We start from the raw sequence: 17443 nt of genomic DNA on the forward strand, positions 1-17443 counted from the left end.
GTTCGTGTTTCAGCCCACAGTTGGCAGCCATATTTGATCCCCACCGCGGCGTACTGCTCGTGGCGCCGCGAAGAGAGAGAGGAGGCTCCATTAGTTCTAAACTCCTTGGTCCGAATAAATAAAATATTTTTTTCAGACCAGAGTTCGAATAGATAAAACCCGTATTCGGACTCGAGTCCGAATAGATAAAAATTATGTTAATTCGGACTCAAGTCCGAATAGAGCTGGCCATTTAAAAAACATGAAATAATAAATCGCTGTTTTTGAGTGTTCGCTTAAAAATAGACCGCATTGAGAATAGGCTGTAGATCTAGTTATTCGCACTGGATGTGCGAATATTATGAAATTTTATTCGCTGAGGGTGTGTAAATACTGTGTGAATACTATGAAATGTTATTCGCACAGGGTGTGTGAATACTACAAAGTATTGTTGGCACTGGGCATTTCAAAAGAAGGATGGAAATTAATTGGGCCGAGCATTTCCTCTTTTCTTTTCCCTCATCGCGTAAGGACAAAGATCGTGTATAATAAGATAGTTCACTCTTCTCTCTGAGCCAATTAAAAAACGAAGTGACTATTTCTCCGAACGTTCAGGAATATAAAGTTGAACTTTATTTCTCTAAACGGTTTCCGATCTCGAGATTTTTTGGTTATTTGCGAGATTTAGGCGTCATCCTTTCATTCTGCCATTTTGCGAAGACTGGGAAGTGCGCTTTTTTTTGCATCGAATTCAATTTCTAGAGCTAGAGATTTTTAAATGTCTGAATCATCAGATGCTTCAGTTGTGGTTGGGGCAACGTTCCCGGACTTATTATCAACAAATCTTCATTTGAAAATTCCTTGAAAAGGTACTGCAAGAAAACAAGACTGCTTGACCTTGGCAGTAACCTATTTTGCATTTAGTCACCCAGCAAAAACTAAAATCCTTCAACATGTAAAAAAAACCCGAAGTGGACGGCTAGCCTGAGAGTCTGCTAGACTGCCAGTCTAGCCGTACTTAGATCTAGGTTTGGCCTTATCGACTTAAACCTGTTGAGTACACAGGTCTCATTAGATCTAGATCTAGTAATTATTCATTCAGGTTTAAAATACATGCAAGTCAGTAAGGCACCTTTTGGTTTTGTCTGAAATACAAAAATACTTTAGGCATTGCAAACTAAAAATTTCATTTACAATTCAGCCCTCAATAATAAGTATGGCTAGCCTGATTGATAAACCGTCCTTAAGTACGGTTACTGGGTTTGTATACAGTCCCTATATAAAAATGATATTTGATCTATTGTAATGACATACTTTACTTACTTTATTTTTCCGATCGAGGGGCAATTTGGGTTCTAGCCCTTCGGTCTGTCGATATGGCAAAGAATTTACCGGTTTTAATCAGCTGTGCTTTGTCACTGTATAGAGCATTTCCGATGTCTGGGGAGGCAGGTAGGTAGGTGCTTCGCAGGTCGCAAAGTGCTGGTCAGTTAAAGACGTGGTGTGGTACTGTTTCTTCCTGGCAGTCGCACAACGGGCTGTCGGTTGGGGTATCCTTGAGGACCCTATTAAGGTAGGAATTTAGGGGTATGTGTTGTGTTCGCAGGCAAAAGATCGTGACTTGTTCTCTTCTACTCGGGGAGTTTATTACATCTTTAGAGTTAGGGGCTGTCATGTGTGCAAATACAGTTCTTTCAGTTTTGCCCATTGCCCATCCATTCAGCCACTGTTCCCTGGTGTTGCATTTGATATGTTTTTGGCTGTCTGTTGTGATACTGGACAATGTAATGACATAAACATTTTCATTTGCTTACAAATATTTTTGCATAGGTAAAGGGGCCTACATACTAGTGCCGTGTGATTTTGAGCTTTAAAGAAGTCATTGAAGCTTCGAAGCGCGATGTCACTATTTGTGCTATTCAAATACCGTGTGCGAATAGTTTTTTCTTGTACATTTACATGTAGGCCTAAGGTGAGACCTAATACAATGAGTCTTATCAGCAGAATCCTTTATTGAATATTCATCCAGTGATGCTCAGCTCAGTGTGTGTCTGTCTCTTTACATAAAGCACCTACGGCTTGCGCAGCGTGTGCGGTGATGAAACATTGATTTGTTTGTTGGGGTTTTTTTTAGTAACAAAAATGCAACTGTTGCAGAGGGGGAGGGGAGAGGGGAAATAAGAAACACAGGCGACCTCTCTTGTCTAGTGTCTGCTTGAAAAAAATCAGAGTGAACGTCGAGTGATAGATCTAACACACATACACACTGTCGCTGCTTCGAACAACACTGCTGTTTGCTAGGTTGTACATGTAATGTCTTTTGGTGGGTTTCTTTTTTTAGCCTTATTACATGGTACAATTTGATCAAATCACACTAAATTTACCTTCACAGATTTACAAATGAAAGCAAAGACTTCAAGCAATAAATGGTTAAAAATGTTCAAGAGAATTCTGTTGGCAGCATAATAGGCCTAATAATAACACTACAAATAATGCATATAATTTTGAACAAATAAAACCGAAACGGAATGTAAATTTGTAATCTGAGGGACAAGACAATGTCTAACATTACACAACAGTGCAAAGATCAAAGAACCGGCCTAAAATGGACAAAAGCAAGGGAACAGAATGTACTCCAACAATCTACAATGCAGCCATAAAGTAAGAGAGCACAGACAATGGAAGAGGGATTGAGACAAAGGTGTGAGTGTAACAGCAAAGTGTGTAATGTGTATTTTTAACCTAACCAGCACAGCTTATACAGTGGAATCCTGTTATAACGAGAGGTAGGGGACCAGTGCGAAATGTCCGTTATAGCAGGATTCTCGTTACAAGGGATCCAGTAATACATTCAAGGGAAATAGTAAAGTAGGCTTAATCTATGAGTTTGGCGTTCTGTTTATTCCTTTTTGTATTTCCCCTGATGATGATTTGTTCAACATGATCTCTAGGTCTTACTTGATCAAAAATCGAATTAGGTTTCTTTCTCTAGCACTAGTAATGTTGACAGCTCGGCGTTGGCGATGAGCATGAAGGGGCCCTGGCTCTAGGCTAACTCGCCCGCTGTGTTGTCCCCCACCCCACCACACCCTGTGGTGCGTTGCGTCTGCTAGCGCACGCCACACATTCACTCCATCTATCACAAATCACAGCATTGTGACCTCTCCGTTCCGCACCAGAGAAGTGAGAGGCACGGTATGCCTAGATAATCTAGACTGAGCTGGCCTATCAACTATCACGCAATGCGTTCTGCTTGTCTGCGCATGCCACACCCTCCCCACTCATTCACTCTGGCCTTCATTGTTGGTTCGCGTGGGCTCTCCCATTCTTTGTTTCGCTGGATCACCAACAACTTTCTCAACTGGCAAGGTTTTATATCTGTAATTGGTCTGCGCGCTGTGCACAGCAGCAGCTATATTCCGTTAAAACCGACTCGCGTGACGCTCTGATTGCGCAATAGCAGTATTTTATTTACAAAGATAGAGAAGGAGAAAAAACGGGGTTTTAGAATACTGTCTTTATATCAGACTTCTCGTTGTTTCAGGACTCGTTATAAGTGGACTCCACTGTAGTACTCTTAATCTCTCATTTCATTTGTCCCCGCCTGCCATCTTCCCACCAGACCTAGGCCTACCCACAAATTGTATAAAAACCTTTTGGGTCTCCCCACTAGTAGGCTATGGTGGCGAACTGATTCTTTTTTTTTTTTGTTTTTTTTTTTGTCAAAGCACGACTGGCTCTAAGCACACACTACACACCGCGATGCGATGGCATCACAGCACAATATTTATAACCTTGTGCTTCGAATGTCGAGTCGAACTGTACAAGGGGAGCTAAGTAAATCTGTCAGCCTACAATAAAAAATAAAAAAAAGCAACATTCACTGCACTTTGTAGCGATGGTGGGTACTCAAATAACGCTTCGAATCACATTGTCCAAGAGGAGCTAAGTATGCCAGTATACAAAAAAAAACCCATTCACTGCGCTTCGAAGCGGTGGTGGGTATCGATATCACCTTGTGCTTCGAATGTCGAATCTAGGCCAGGGAAAGATCGACTCTGGGATCGATTCTTTCGAGTCCATATGAGGACTCAAAGAATCGATCTTGTTCTCAGACTCTAAGCTTCGAGTCCGCCCAGGGTCGATGCCTCTCGTCTCCTTTTTTTTAGCTGGTTCCTAGACTCCAAGAATCGAGGCAAGACTCTAAATCTCTACCGCACTATTACAGTCCTGTTGTGGGATAGGCCTAGGGCTGTCCCACCCCACAGTCGAGTTTTTCGCTTCAAAACAGACACCGCACCAGGACAGGACTGATCCGGCGCATAAGGCGGCTTCTCGGAGTTAAAAATGCATTCCAAAAATGTTCCTAAATATTGGCCAAATTTAAAATATAATAAGATTTTCATGATCAGCGACCCAAAATTAGCAAAAATTACACGGGGAACCCAATTTAATGCCCGATTACCAAGTTAAATTAATTTTTGTAAGTTTTGTTTACTTATGTTGTTTTTTTCACTATTTGAATTTGGTGTGCACTAGGTCTTGATACATGTAGATTCAAGACTGTGTCTTCAAGGTGGATGAATCAAGGTTGCATGTGCCTGTGCTCTGTTGCTTAGTATTAGAAAAAAGAGAAAGAGAAAACAGTATTAGGTCGTACTGTCCCACCGATCTTGTAGCAATTCACAACTGCTTGGGACTCAATGCAACAAAAATGTCACGTCCCAATAATAGGTGCGGTACATTACACTCAAGTTCAAAGGTTTCAAACGTCAGACGGGTCTGTCCCTGGGCGAATTTTCATAAGCCTAGGGAGGTAGGGGCAAGAAACTGCCAGTCAGTCACTATCAATTGTCTCAAGCAACCCCCCTCCCCACCCCACCTTCCTCTTCCTCTTCCCCGCTATGAGTGAATGCTAAACTAGGCCTAGGCCTACTTGTCATGTCTACCGTATAGCCCAGTACGAAACCACGCTGCACATAGGCTACTGCTACTTTAAATGTTGTTGCCCCACCCCCGCCCATCCCAAATTAAATCATTCACTTCCCTTTTCTCTTTCTTTTGTCTTGAACATTGAGCGCTTGCTTTTGAATTTCACTGCACTTCCATCTTCACTGTACACGTATTCTTTTGTAAATCGTATTGTGTGTTTTGAGTTGACATCAATGAGTCATCATGTCTGGACGTCGATCTTTAGCTTGGGACTTTTTTTTATAAGCATGCTTTGACATATCAGGAAGCAAAGGGTGCAAGAGAGAAGGAGCCTGTGCCCCATGCATTGGCAATAGTGATAGAAGGGAGGCAACACACACACACACACACACACACACACACACACACACACACACACACACACACACACACACACACACACACCCAAGCACACACACACACACACACACACACACACACACACACACACACATGCGTGCAAACACACACGACACAAACACACACACACAAATGTGTGAAAGCCAACTTGTCTTGGCACGCACGCAGGCTTAGCCAGCCACGTCTCTCAAACTCGAGACTCGAGGTCTCGATCTTAAGAGCTATTTTTAACAGTGTTCGAGACTCGAGGTCTCGATCTTAAGAGCTATTTTTAGCAGTGTTCAAGTCATGGCCTCTAAACAGTCCACTTGAAGCAGCTTCCGAACTCGAAAATCGGACTCGATTCCTTGATTCTTTTTCAGTTTTGGAATCGAGACCTCAAGTCTTTTTGCTGTCGATCTTGCCCTGGCCTAGTCGAATCGTGCAAAGACAACTCAGTTTGCATTGATGCAATGTATGCAAAATCTCCGGTTGCGCTTTGAAGCGATGGTTTATTGAGTTATTAAAGGCATCACGAGTGCCTTTTAGAGGCATGTTTTATAACACCTACTGGTTCCTCTTATCACTCTGTCCCGTAATCATCAACTGGATCATAACGTTGAATTTACCTCAGTTAATTTAGATAATTTATTATGCTTAGATTTTACCATGGGTTGAGAAAAGTTAAAAGAAATCCAAAATGGAAAAAAATCACTCAGCCTTTGAATGGCTTTGCCATGCTTCGAATGGCTGTGAATAGTGCAAAAATTATGAATGTTGAATAGTGAAATCGAATGGGCATAGCTCTACTACATACTGCCAGTACCACACCAACTGGGTGTCCCACACCCGTACACTTTTTGTAGAGCAAGCAGACAGTATCTGGATACTTTCAAGATACAGTAGTAATAATCTGATAACATGAACTGCTGGGTGCCAGAGAACTTTTCCCTGGTAAGCAGATTTCAGACAACGTAGGAAAGGAAACGTGGAAAAATGCATAGATGGTCAAAGTGTAGCCCCCCCGCCCACGAGATTTGAAATGCTTTTGTGATATACCATAAAGTTTATGCTTTAGCTTGTTCACTTTCAATTAGGTTAATGCACATGAAACTACATGGCATTCCTGTGGGACGACACAAAGGTATATGTGATGCAGCATGGGGAAATCAGGCGCTTGTCAAAGTAATCAAGCCAAGAAACTGGCATTTTTCCGAATGTTTGCAAATTTTTATCGAATTTTGGTTTTTTGGCTCAACACCTTTCATGCCCATTAAAGAACACATTTCTGAGTGGATTTTTACTTTAAAATGTTGATTAAAGGCACAAAAAAGTAAATGTTCAGTTTCCATGGACTCTCAAGCTAAGGAAATGACTCATCTATGGTGGCCATTTTCTCACTAATTTTACCTCTGAATCCAGGTGACCCCCACCTCCTTCATTCGCAAATTTCTTGACTTTTATTAAAGATAAATGGATTTTTTTTTTCATTCTTAACTAGACAAATGAACAAGCTTAAAGATGATACCAATAACTCCATATGCCCAAAAATTGACGGGCGCCTGATTCCTCACGTTGTGACACATATCTATCTATAACATTCAACCAAGTAATAAAAAGTTTCTCCATTGGGGTCCAGTATTAAACTCCGCTCTATCGGTGAACAAGAATTCTACAATAAATGATTTTTACCGTAACTTTGAAGTTTCGCCTGCAAATTACTTATTTACTTGTACACAAGTTTTTTTTTTTTTCACATGTTTCATAGATGTGCGCGTTACTGTGTGTTTTTCATGAAAGTAGGTTGACTTTTTTATGTTTTATGTGCATGCGGTAAATCCCCTCTTATTTTTTTCACCCAGATCAAAGAAAATGTGTTGGAATCTTAGTTGCAGTGACCGTCATACCCAATTACTTTTCCAAGTGTCTGAGATTAAAGAAAATTAGTGTGTGTTTTAGAACTCGAAAGGTAAAAGTTAAATATAAAATTCGAAGTGGCTTGCAGTACTACTAGCCTGCCAGTCTAGCCGTACTTAGGTTAGGCCCTATTGACCGAAACCTGTTGAGTACACAGGTCTCTTTAGTAATTATTCAGGTTTAAAAAGCATGTCAGTAAGGCACCTTTTAGTTTCATGGGAAATGCACTTCAAGTACTGCAGACTGAAATTTCATTTACAGTTCAGTATTTTTTTCTTTTTGTCAGTCTAGCCATCGTTATTAAGTAGGCTAGCCTGCCAGTCTAGCCGCACTTAGGTTAAGCCCAATAGACCGAAACCTGTTGAGTAAGGTCTCATTAGTAATTATTCAGGTTTAAAATACATGCTTGTCAGTAAGGCACCTTCTTGTTTCGTCTCAAAAATACTTTAGGTATTGCAAACTAAAATTTTATTTAGATCTTCAATTCAGTATTTTTTTGCTTCTTGTCGGTCAAGTCATCATTATTAAGTACGGATAGTCTAGCTGTCATTAACACTTTGCCCCCATCGGGACACCAATCGGCGACGGTAAGAAGCAGGACCTTTTCCCCACGGGACGCCACTCGGCGACGGTGTGATATAGCATGAACCGCATCTGTGTCCTGGGCCGTGGGGATAGTGTTAAGTACGACTAGTCTAGCCGTCATTAAGTCGTACGGCTAGCCTCTTCCTATAAAATTACAGAAAAGTATACTTAGTGTGGTTTATTATATTTAAGATTTTCAATGTAAGAAACCAATTTGTGAATGTACTGATTTTTGCCCTCAAAGATTACCCAGGAAATTCACGCAAAAAAGAAATAAAAGCAAAACAAATGTGATTTTCAAAACCATTGTTGTCTTCAGAATCCTCTTTTTAGTGCTACTACTATAAGTAAGTAGTATCTGAATCAGTGGATGGCATAGACTAGGCACAGCTGTCGAAGGGGGTTAGGCAGGGGTGATGTATTGAGAGTGATGGAGCCCAGTGCTAAATTTTATTCTACTTTCAGAAGTGGTCTTCATCTTGAAATTGAAAGTATGAACAGGTTTTTTTCTCTTTTTTAAAATCAATTTCTGATGTTTCCCCATCAGAATCACCATTTGGCATGGCAATATGATCATTAGACTCGTCAAAAATAACCCGATTCAAAGACCGTGGTAAAATGCAGATGACACTTTTTACGATTTTATTTGCATACTCTGAGTCTCTAATGAAGATCCTATGAATAGATTAATTTCAATGGCTTCATAACACACGTGAGTTCTAAAGGTGAAAAATACTTCTTTTCCTTGTTCACCCTTGCTTGTACTTCAATCATTGTTATCTGCAATTTCATAAAATATGCTGATCGGCACTAACAGACAAGATCTGCCATGACAGCAAATCTAATTGGTTTTTGCCAGTAATAGGGTTAGTGGGCTTTGACATTTTTTGGTCGTCCAACTTTTAGAGCGGCGTGCAAAGACCTGTGACGAAAACAGAGCAGTTTGTTTTTATCATGTTTTTTTAACCTTGGTCAGACAGAAGTAAACAATTACATGACATTTACACCTTTGTGTCCAAGTACGTTTAACGATACATTGTGCAAAAAATGGACAATCTGTCGTTCATGAGACAATGACAAATTTTTATGTGAAGCCATGAAGTTATTTTGAAATTTGACAACTGGATGGTGAATTAGAGACCCACTCAAGAATTAAGCACTGCCTGATATTTTTTTGTTCGATTTTGGTCAGATTCGTTCAGGCGCTGGTACACAGAGTCCCTTTGAAATTTGCTGCCTCGAGAGACTAAACTTAGGGTGCGAAATTAAAAGGATAATTTTCACAGCTATAAAACTTGATTTCAGTTTTGGAATCGGTGTATCAAAACAAGCAAAGCGGGTCACCAGGAACCTGATTTAATGCAATATTTTTAAACTTTAATCATCTTAATAATCAATTTTGCTTTTTAATTGATGATCAATGGTGAAACTGAAGTCTCAGTTTCATATCTTTTCCAGGCTTTCAAGGTCACCCAGAGTGTTGGGCATCTGCAGCCAAAGCTTCTTCCTTTACCCACTTCTCAGCCACCATACAGTAGTATGAGTATGACGACCTGGTCAAGAGACACAGTTCTGAACTTTATTGAGATGTACAAATTCCACGAATGCCTATGGAAGATGAAGTCCAAAGACTACAGAAACAATTTAATGCGAGAGAGGGCATACGAAGAACTCGTGTTATTTTGCAAACCGTTTCATCCAGAAGCAAATAAAGAATTTGTGATTAAAAAAATAAGCAATCTCAGAACAACATTCAAGAGAGAACTGAAAAAGCATGAGAACTCAAAGCAATCAGGGATGGGATCTGATGAAGTCTATGAGCCCTCACTTTGGTACTTCCACAACCTAATGTTCCTTGAGGACCAAGATATGCCGAGTGCTGGAAGTTCGAATCTACAAAGTTATGAGTATCCATCTTCATTTTCCATTGAGGCTACAGACATGGAGGTACGGTTCGTGTATATTTCTATCGGTACTGCAGTGTCTTTAATGTCATTTTCTGTTTTTACTACACGGCTCTCTCTCTCTCTCTCATATCTCTCTCTCTCTCTCTCTCTCTCTCTCTCTCTCTCTCTCTCTCTCTCTCTCTCTCTCCCTCTCTCCCTCTCTCTCTCTCTCTCTTTTTTTCTCTCTCTCTCTCTTTTATCTCTCTCTCTGTCTCTCTCTCTTTAATCTCTCTCTCTCTCTCTCTCTCTCTCTCTCTCACACACACACACACACACACACACACACACACACACACACACACACACACTTATGCTCACATCCATCCATCAACTGACTGTTTACTCATTATTTTCCCTTCTCTTTACTATACTCTCTCTACTTCTTGCTGTACTATCCAATGCAATATGATACATCTGTGTGAGTTGAAAGTACACCTTGGCAAGGACTTATCTGTGCAAATACTCATCCTTCCAGGATTGTTTCCCTTCTGTATTGAAATAATCCTTTCTCTGGTGAGTTAAGCTTCCTTAGATGCAGTTTTACTCTGCTCCATAGAAATCCCAGGAACGTTTTGACCGACAGCTCTCAAGCCATCATGCATTTTATGGTACAGGTGTCTTCAGACCGGCATTTGTGGTATAGCAGTATGACACTTTGCTGTCGCATGCAGGAGACCCAAGTTCAATTTCTGAGTAGGGGGACATTTCTTTATGGAGTGTCTCGTTCCTTTTGCTCATTTACTGTGTCCCTTTCACTGTGGGTTGGCCCTGATAGACTTGTTTGGGAGCACGTCTCCTAAATGCTTTAAATTGTTCTGACGTTGAGCGAAAAAACATCAACTTAAAAAAAAATGGTATCTTGAGAGTTGAAAGTCAGTTAGGGTGTATCAATTGCTTAACTTTTTCCTCATGAATCCATGTAATCATAATGTAACAAACAGCAAGTGACCTCAACAATGTCACTTTTTTCTAAGGCTTCAGATAATTAAAGTGTCACAAGATGCTGGACCAAGAGAAAAGGATTTTCAGCTACTGACTCTTCAGGACTCAGTTAGTAGTTAAGAATGTTTTTAATGTCTTTTTTTTTTTTCGAGATTCCATGTCTTACCAAAACAGATTCCCTTCTCTTCTCTTTGTTCAATAACTTGACAACCATTGATATTGAACGGTTTCATAAAATTCTCTTGCAAGGTGAATATGCTTCATCTGATATAAATACACTCCGAAGAACATTGATTTGACTGAGTCCTGGTAGATTCAATGAGCCATTAAGCAATTTGTTGTAAAAATCTGTGTACTATGTATGAATAGTGGAAAAGATTAACATCTTTGTGTCCCTTGATTTTGTGGTCCCAACGGTTAAGTTGATCTTCAGATGAGCTGATCTTTTTTTCACTCCCTCCGACGATAGCAATTCACCCATAGTCGTCTGTATTATTGGACACCCCCACCTGACACACGTCCATATATTATATTTATAAGCTAAAATGGACACACAAAAACTCATAGTCAGCATTTGCCATGGCCGTTAGCTCCACATTATCAAACCCTTTGTGGTGTCGGTGGCCTAGTGGTTAGGCTACGCAACTCGTAATCATGAGATTGCGGATTCAGGGGTTTGAGACTCTGATTAGTCACAACTGATTTGGTCCTTTCGGAGATGGACCTCAAACTCGAAGGTCTTGCTTCTTAAATAAACTACTAGTGTTTATATGGGGGATATACCTATACCATTTCATCATTTTTCCACCATTTTGAACCCTTCGTAGAAGTATGATCCAGATGCAGGAGGTGAGCTGGTACTAGAGAGGTGTTTGTCACCGACTTCGCCAAGGAAATTTGGGAACTGCCATTTTTGTTTAAGCAACTTTGCCTCATGCAGCTATTCACTTGTAGGGAGCTGAAACAAAACAATAAAGATTATATATCGAGCATCAGTAGAGAGAGCACTAAGAAAGTGGTGATGGATGGGACACACCTTAAAAAAGCCCAGCGGAAACATCACAAGACAGTCACTGCAGTGGAACCCACAAGGAGCACGAGGCAGCGGTAGGCCACAGGAAACATGAAGGAGATGCGTGGAAAGGGACATGAGAGAGATGAAGCTCACTTGGAAAGAGCTTCGAAGGATGGCCTAGGACAGAGATAAATGGAAGGAGCTTGTATGTGGCCTATACACTGCCAGGGGTGAAAGGCATTGATGATGATGGTGATCGAGCATCTCATGTTATGTTTGACTGACTAAGTGAGGTGTTAAATAGAGAAAGTAGTTTGCTGATTGATGTGAGTCGTTCACCACTTGTTGCTCGTCATCACTCGTCGTCACTCGTCGCTAATGTACACATCATGGGATAAAAGGGATAAGAGAGGTGTCGCACAGCCAGGTTGGGCATTTGATATGAGCAGCCGAAAATTCCTGTCATATATTTGTTTTAAGTTACTCGTCATTCGCCGTTAGCCGCTGACCACACAGAGGAGGTCATGTGACATCAGTCAATGCTTTTCTATCTCTGTGCAAGTCACTCACTATGTAATGCACTTGTCCATCTTGTCAATGTTGTTTGTCTTCCATTCGTCATTGGATGATGGACTGTGAGCACATCTCAATTATCGTAGGCCTTATGTTTTAAAACTGAAGAAGTACCACAAGATTTTTAGGATGCCCAAGATCTAAAACATAAAAATCGTAATCTTTTTGAAAGAACGTAGCATCTATAGTCAACAGCACAAATCAAATATTGAATCTCTTTTATTTCTTCGTCGATTTGATTGTCAATGTAACCACCATCAATAAATTGCTGTTGCATTGTCCCAGTTATTTTGTTAGAAATTTTGGGATACATATGACTTTTCTGTGTGAGTGTGGTGAGTGTTAAAGTCATGGGGTGTGTAACATTCCTCGTGGAACGAGCGGCATCTGACGAGTGACTTGATTGAAACAAAGGATTTGTTTGCAAGCTGTGTGGGCAAAATATGTATATTACTGCAACAAGGGATGAATGATGAGTTACTTTCTCTGTATGCCACTTGACTAAACATTGAAAGTATGACATTGTGTAGTTGAGAGCGCTGAAAATGTTTTTCTAAACTTACTAAAATATGACCATTTTTCTCACCCCAGGAATCTTTGTCACCGAAGGCCGGGTCAGAAATGTCGCTTCTCGATGTAAAGGAAGAGCCGCCATCAGCAGAAACCTTGACATCACTATCACAGTCACAGCATTCACAGCTGCCCACTGTCTACAAACAGCTTATGCCAGAAGTTTCAGAAGCTCTACTGCATAAGAAGAAGAGGAAGACCAACGACGATGAGCTCATCAAAGCTGCTTGCCTCAGACTTCTCAATCCTGCCAATGATGACGAACACGACAACTTCGGCAAAAATGTTGCTCACAAACTAAGAAGACTCACTACCGAGCAACAAATCTACGCAGAAAAGCTGATTTCTGATGTTTTATTTGAAGCTCAGTTAGGATCTTTGACAAGGAGCTCATCTGTTGTGACAACTTCATCATAGAACAACCCCAGTGCCTCAAATGCGTGGGGCAACCTACCACGTTAATGGGGGGAACCAGAGTTATCAGCAGCACTAAACTGACTTGCAATTGCTTATGTTTATATTGATAAACATATTTGTGTGTGTGCCTGGAGAGAAGTCCCAGTTGTCAGAGATTTTGGATATGGAGCATATTTTTTTCGCAAATACAATGCCGAATACGCTGAATGAGTAGTTTTAAAGATATGCCATATTTTGTACACACTTACACAGGGTGTAAAAACAAAGTTTGATGTAAATCGCAATTTCTAGCACATTTTTAACATTTGGTGAAGTATAACATGTTGCAAAAATAACTAACTGAAAAATATTTAGACTTAAAATATGATAGCACCCTTTCAATATGTTATTAACAAATTAATGTAGGTTTTCTGTCCGTTCAAATTTTGGCAAGGAACTATTTTTTTAACCTTTTCACCTCGGTGCTAAAAAATAGCTTTGCCAACATCTGGGACCTCTCTCCAGGGACACAAATTGTTCACTTTTATTTTACTAAAGTGTCCACTAACGCGGATGTCTATACAATGGAGGTAGAGTCCGCTTAAACCAAAGTCTGCGAAAACACAGGATTTTCTTTGATTTAGCTGTGTTTTCGGTTTAGAGTCTATGGTTGTGCAAAAAGGGATGATGGTCAACGGCATAGTGTTGGAAATGCCATGCTTGCGGCAAACTTAATTTTTTGGAGGTTTTGTTGTTTTATTTTTCTCATCTACCTTTTTCAGTGAAGACAATTTCAGCTGCAAGGTCGTACAACAGATGTAGTCCTACATTCGCGACTTACTTCATTAGGCTTTTACACGATGTGTAGGCCCCATTGATTTGTTTGAAGTGTGAAAAACATGATAGCATTTATGCTGCATATGTCCATTTTCTTTAAAAAATGTTCAATGCGCATTACATCAAAAAAAACATCACATCTTAAAAATTCATTGACATGTGTTTATGTAAAACACAGTATATATAAATTTTTCTATGAGAAAAACAGTCTTGCAGTGAGCTTGGCAATGCGTTCATTAAAAAATAAACAATGTTATAGAAAATCACGGTCTCAATAAAATTGGAACTTGAATAACTAGAAACGTTCGTTAAAACAGACAGCCACTGGAACAATCAGTATGGATACCTTGCGGGCTTTGGTGCTGGGGGGAACTGAGCACTTATGGACCTGTCCAGTGTGCAGTGATGTTGTTGCCCAGGACAGGTAACAGGTTCGTTAAAACATTTGTTAGGCATCATGGTGAAATCAGGTGCTCATCAAAATAATGATATTTTTTCATCAAATGCAAGGCAAATGAACAGTCTTTAAGATGATACCAATAATTCCAAATATTGAAGAGTGTCTGATTCGACCACGTCGTGACACATTTGTTCTCTATAAATAGAAAAACACTTCTGTTCTCTCTCTCTCTCTCTCTCTCTCTCTCTCTCTCTCTCTCTCTCTCTCTCTCTCTCTCTCTCTCTCTCTCTCTCACACGCTATTTCTCCAGTCTCACAGTCTGGCATACACATGCATAACAGTTCATCATTATGACAGGTATGTAGTATGTATTTGTGAATAAGAAATGCTTCAGCTGTGTTTTGAAAATGTAAATTGTTGGGGCACATCCTATTTTATGTGGGAGTTCGTTCCATACCTGGGGACTAAAGAAAAAAAAGGAACGCCCGACGTATGTTTTGTAATTTTGTTTTGGAGTTTTAAGAATTAGATTATCAGAGGCTGATCGAAGGGCTTTTGGGTGGATGATATAATTCCAGGAATTTTTAAAAAAATAAATAGGTACAGTATAATTTATGCAGTTAAAACAGAAAACAACAGTTTTGTATTTGATCCGTTTTTTTACTGGCAGCCAGTGTAGTTCTTTCAGAATTCATGTTACGTGCACTGATTTCTTCTGTTTCAATATCCATTCTGCTGTTTGATTTTGGAGTACTTGTAACTTTGATAGTTTTTCGGTCATCAAACTGGATAGAATAGCAGTACAGTAATCTAATTTTGATAAAATCCGTGTTGTTACTAATGTCTTGGCTGCTGCTTGGGTTAAATGATTTCCTACACTGCCAGTTTTCTTAAGATGAAAATAGATACCTTTGCTCAGCTGGCTATTTTGGGAGGACATAGACATATCATAATCCAATTGAACTCCTAGGTTTTTAAGACTTATTGTTGAACAAATGGTATGGTTATTGATATAAATTTGTAGTTCTGGAACATTTCTAATGGCTTTTGTATTTCCACTCAACATTATTTCTGTCTTGTCATCATTTAGTTCAATCAGTTACTGTTTATCCATATTTTTAATTCCCGAATACATTGCTCAGTGGAGTCAACTAGAGGTGGTATTTGATCAAAATCAATAGACTTGTATATATAGTGTCATTGGCATAAAGGTGGTAATTCATGCCATATTATCTTAAAATATCAGCAATAGGTTGTGTATGCATTGTAAACAAGACAGGTCCAAGAACAGACCCCCGAGGAACACCAAAATCTAAGCCAAACATTACCAGAACATGTGCTTCCAACCACGTAGAGAAATAGCACACTGTAATAGCGATGCTTCTCTCTGGCCAGAAATAGACACCCATTTGTTGTCATGTTTCTTTCTGTTGAGAAGCGTGAACGATTTGACAATTTGCATTTGTGAGGCAGAGTGGTGAAATCGGGTGCTCGTGAAAATACAGAATTCGGAGAAACATACATTTTTCCGCCAGTCTGGAAATTTTTATCTAATTGTTATTTTTTTCTCAGCCTCTGATGTCCGTATAAAAACAAATTTTTATGTAAATTTTACTGAAAAACATTGATTAATAGCATGATATATGTCATTTTTCTGTTTTCAATGACTCTTTAGGTATTGGAGTTACCAGTTTAGACTGCCATTTTCTCACTAATTTCACTACTGAAACCAGGCGATATCACTCCCTTCAATCGCAAATATCTTGAGCTCTGTTCAAGATAGATGGATATTTATTTAATTAGAAGTAAGGCAAATAAATCAGCTTTTAGATGGTACCAATAACTCCACATGCCCAAAAATTGACGAGCGCGTTTCCACCGCGTCATGACACATTTCTTGGTGGTTGCTAAGTATGATGATTTTGGCGCCTTAATCCTTGAAATTATTTTCTGTTTCAAAATGGGAGCATTTCGGCTAATTGACAGGTTTTTTACAAAATTCGAGGATTTTATTTTATTTCAGTTTACTGCTGTTTTCGGATATCAATATTTGGTTTAAGCAGACTCTACTGTATTGTATAATTCTGGTGGCATGATGTTTGTGTCATGTTTAAGAAGATACCACGTACTTTTAGGACCAAAACATTTTAACAACGATAGAATTCTGTACTGCTTAGACTTACAGTAAGTAAGAGCATGACGAAGCAGGCTTTTCATGGTTTTTAACTTTATTAATATAAAATACTCAAGAGTTGAGCCATTGGTATTCTGTTTCACTTTTTGAAATTGTGTTAGATTCTAGGTACAGTAAAACTCGGATATAAGGAAATTGTCAGACCTGACCTTCAATTTTGTTGAATCCGAGTGTTATTGCAATGGGAGCAAAAAGTTGCGTTACAGCATAGACCTAGCATACGGCTACATTTGTTTCCACAGACCTACTCGTAATTAATCACATACTCCTATATATATCTAGGCTAGTCTATCATTGTTCAAAAGCCGAGGGGGGGGGGGGGGAGTTGTGGAAAAATATGACTTTAATTCTTCTCAATTTCTACTGATGTTCCAGGCCCGGAAAGCTTATGCCCGCCCCCTTACACATATGTGTCACAACGTAGTGAAATCAGGCACTTGTCAATATTCGGATATTTGGAGTTATTGGTATCATCTTAAAGGTTGTTCATTTGCCTTGCATTTGATGTAAAAAAATATCCATTTATCTTGAATAGAAGTCGAGATATTGGCGATTGATGACGGTGGGGTCAGCTGGTTTCAGAAAAAGAATTTGCTAGAAAAAGGCGACAAAGTTTGGTGACTTCCATAGGTCAAGAGTCTTAGGAAATGGCAAATTTACATTTTTCGTACCTTTTAATCTATGTTTTTCCATAAAATCCACATGTACAAATGTTTTTGAATAGACATACATGGTGTTGAGCCAAAAAAAACCCTCCAAACTGGCCAAAAAATGCCGAT

The 17443-nt window shown here is 39.6% G+C and overlaps 1 protein-coding gene across 1 annotated transcript in view; it reads left to right on the forward strand.

The window, feature by feature from the left end:
* Positions 1 to 13580, forward strand: part of LOC101861586 — a 19122-nt gene extending 5542 nt beyond the window's left edge. The window contains exons 2-3 of the mRNA XM_013083209.2: positions 9250 to 9738; positions 12859 to 13580. Of these exons, the coding sequence (XP_012938663.1) occupies positions 9331 to 9738; positions 12859 to 13254 (804 nt within the window). The 5' untranslated portion in view covers positions 9250 to 9330 and the 3' untranslated portion in view covers positions 13255 to 13580. The remainder of the gene's footprint in view (positions 1 to 9249; positions 9739 to 12858) is intronic.
* Positions 13581 to 17443: the final 3863 nt, after the last annotated feature.

Source organism: Aplysia californica, unplaced genomic scaffold (genome assembly GCF_000002075.1).
Source record: "Aplysia californica isolate F4 #8 unplaced genomic scaffold, AplCal3.0 scaffold00217, whole genome shotgun sequence".
NCBI lineage: Eukaryota > Metazoa > Mollusca > Gastropoda > Aplysiida > Aplysiidae > Aplysia > Aplysia californica.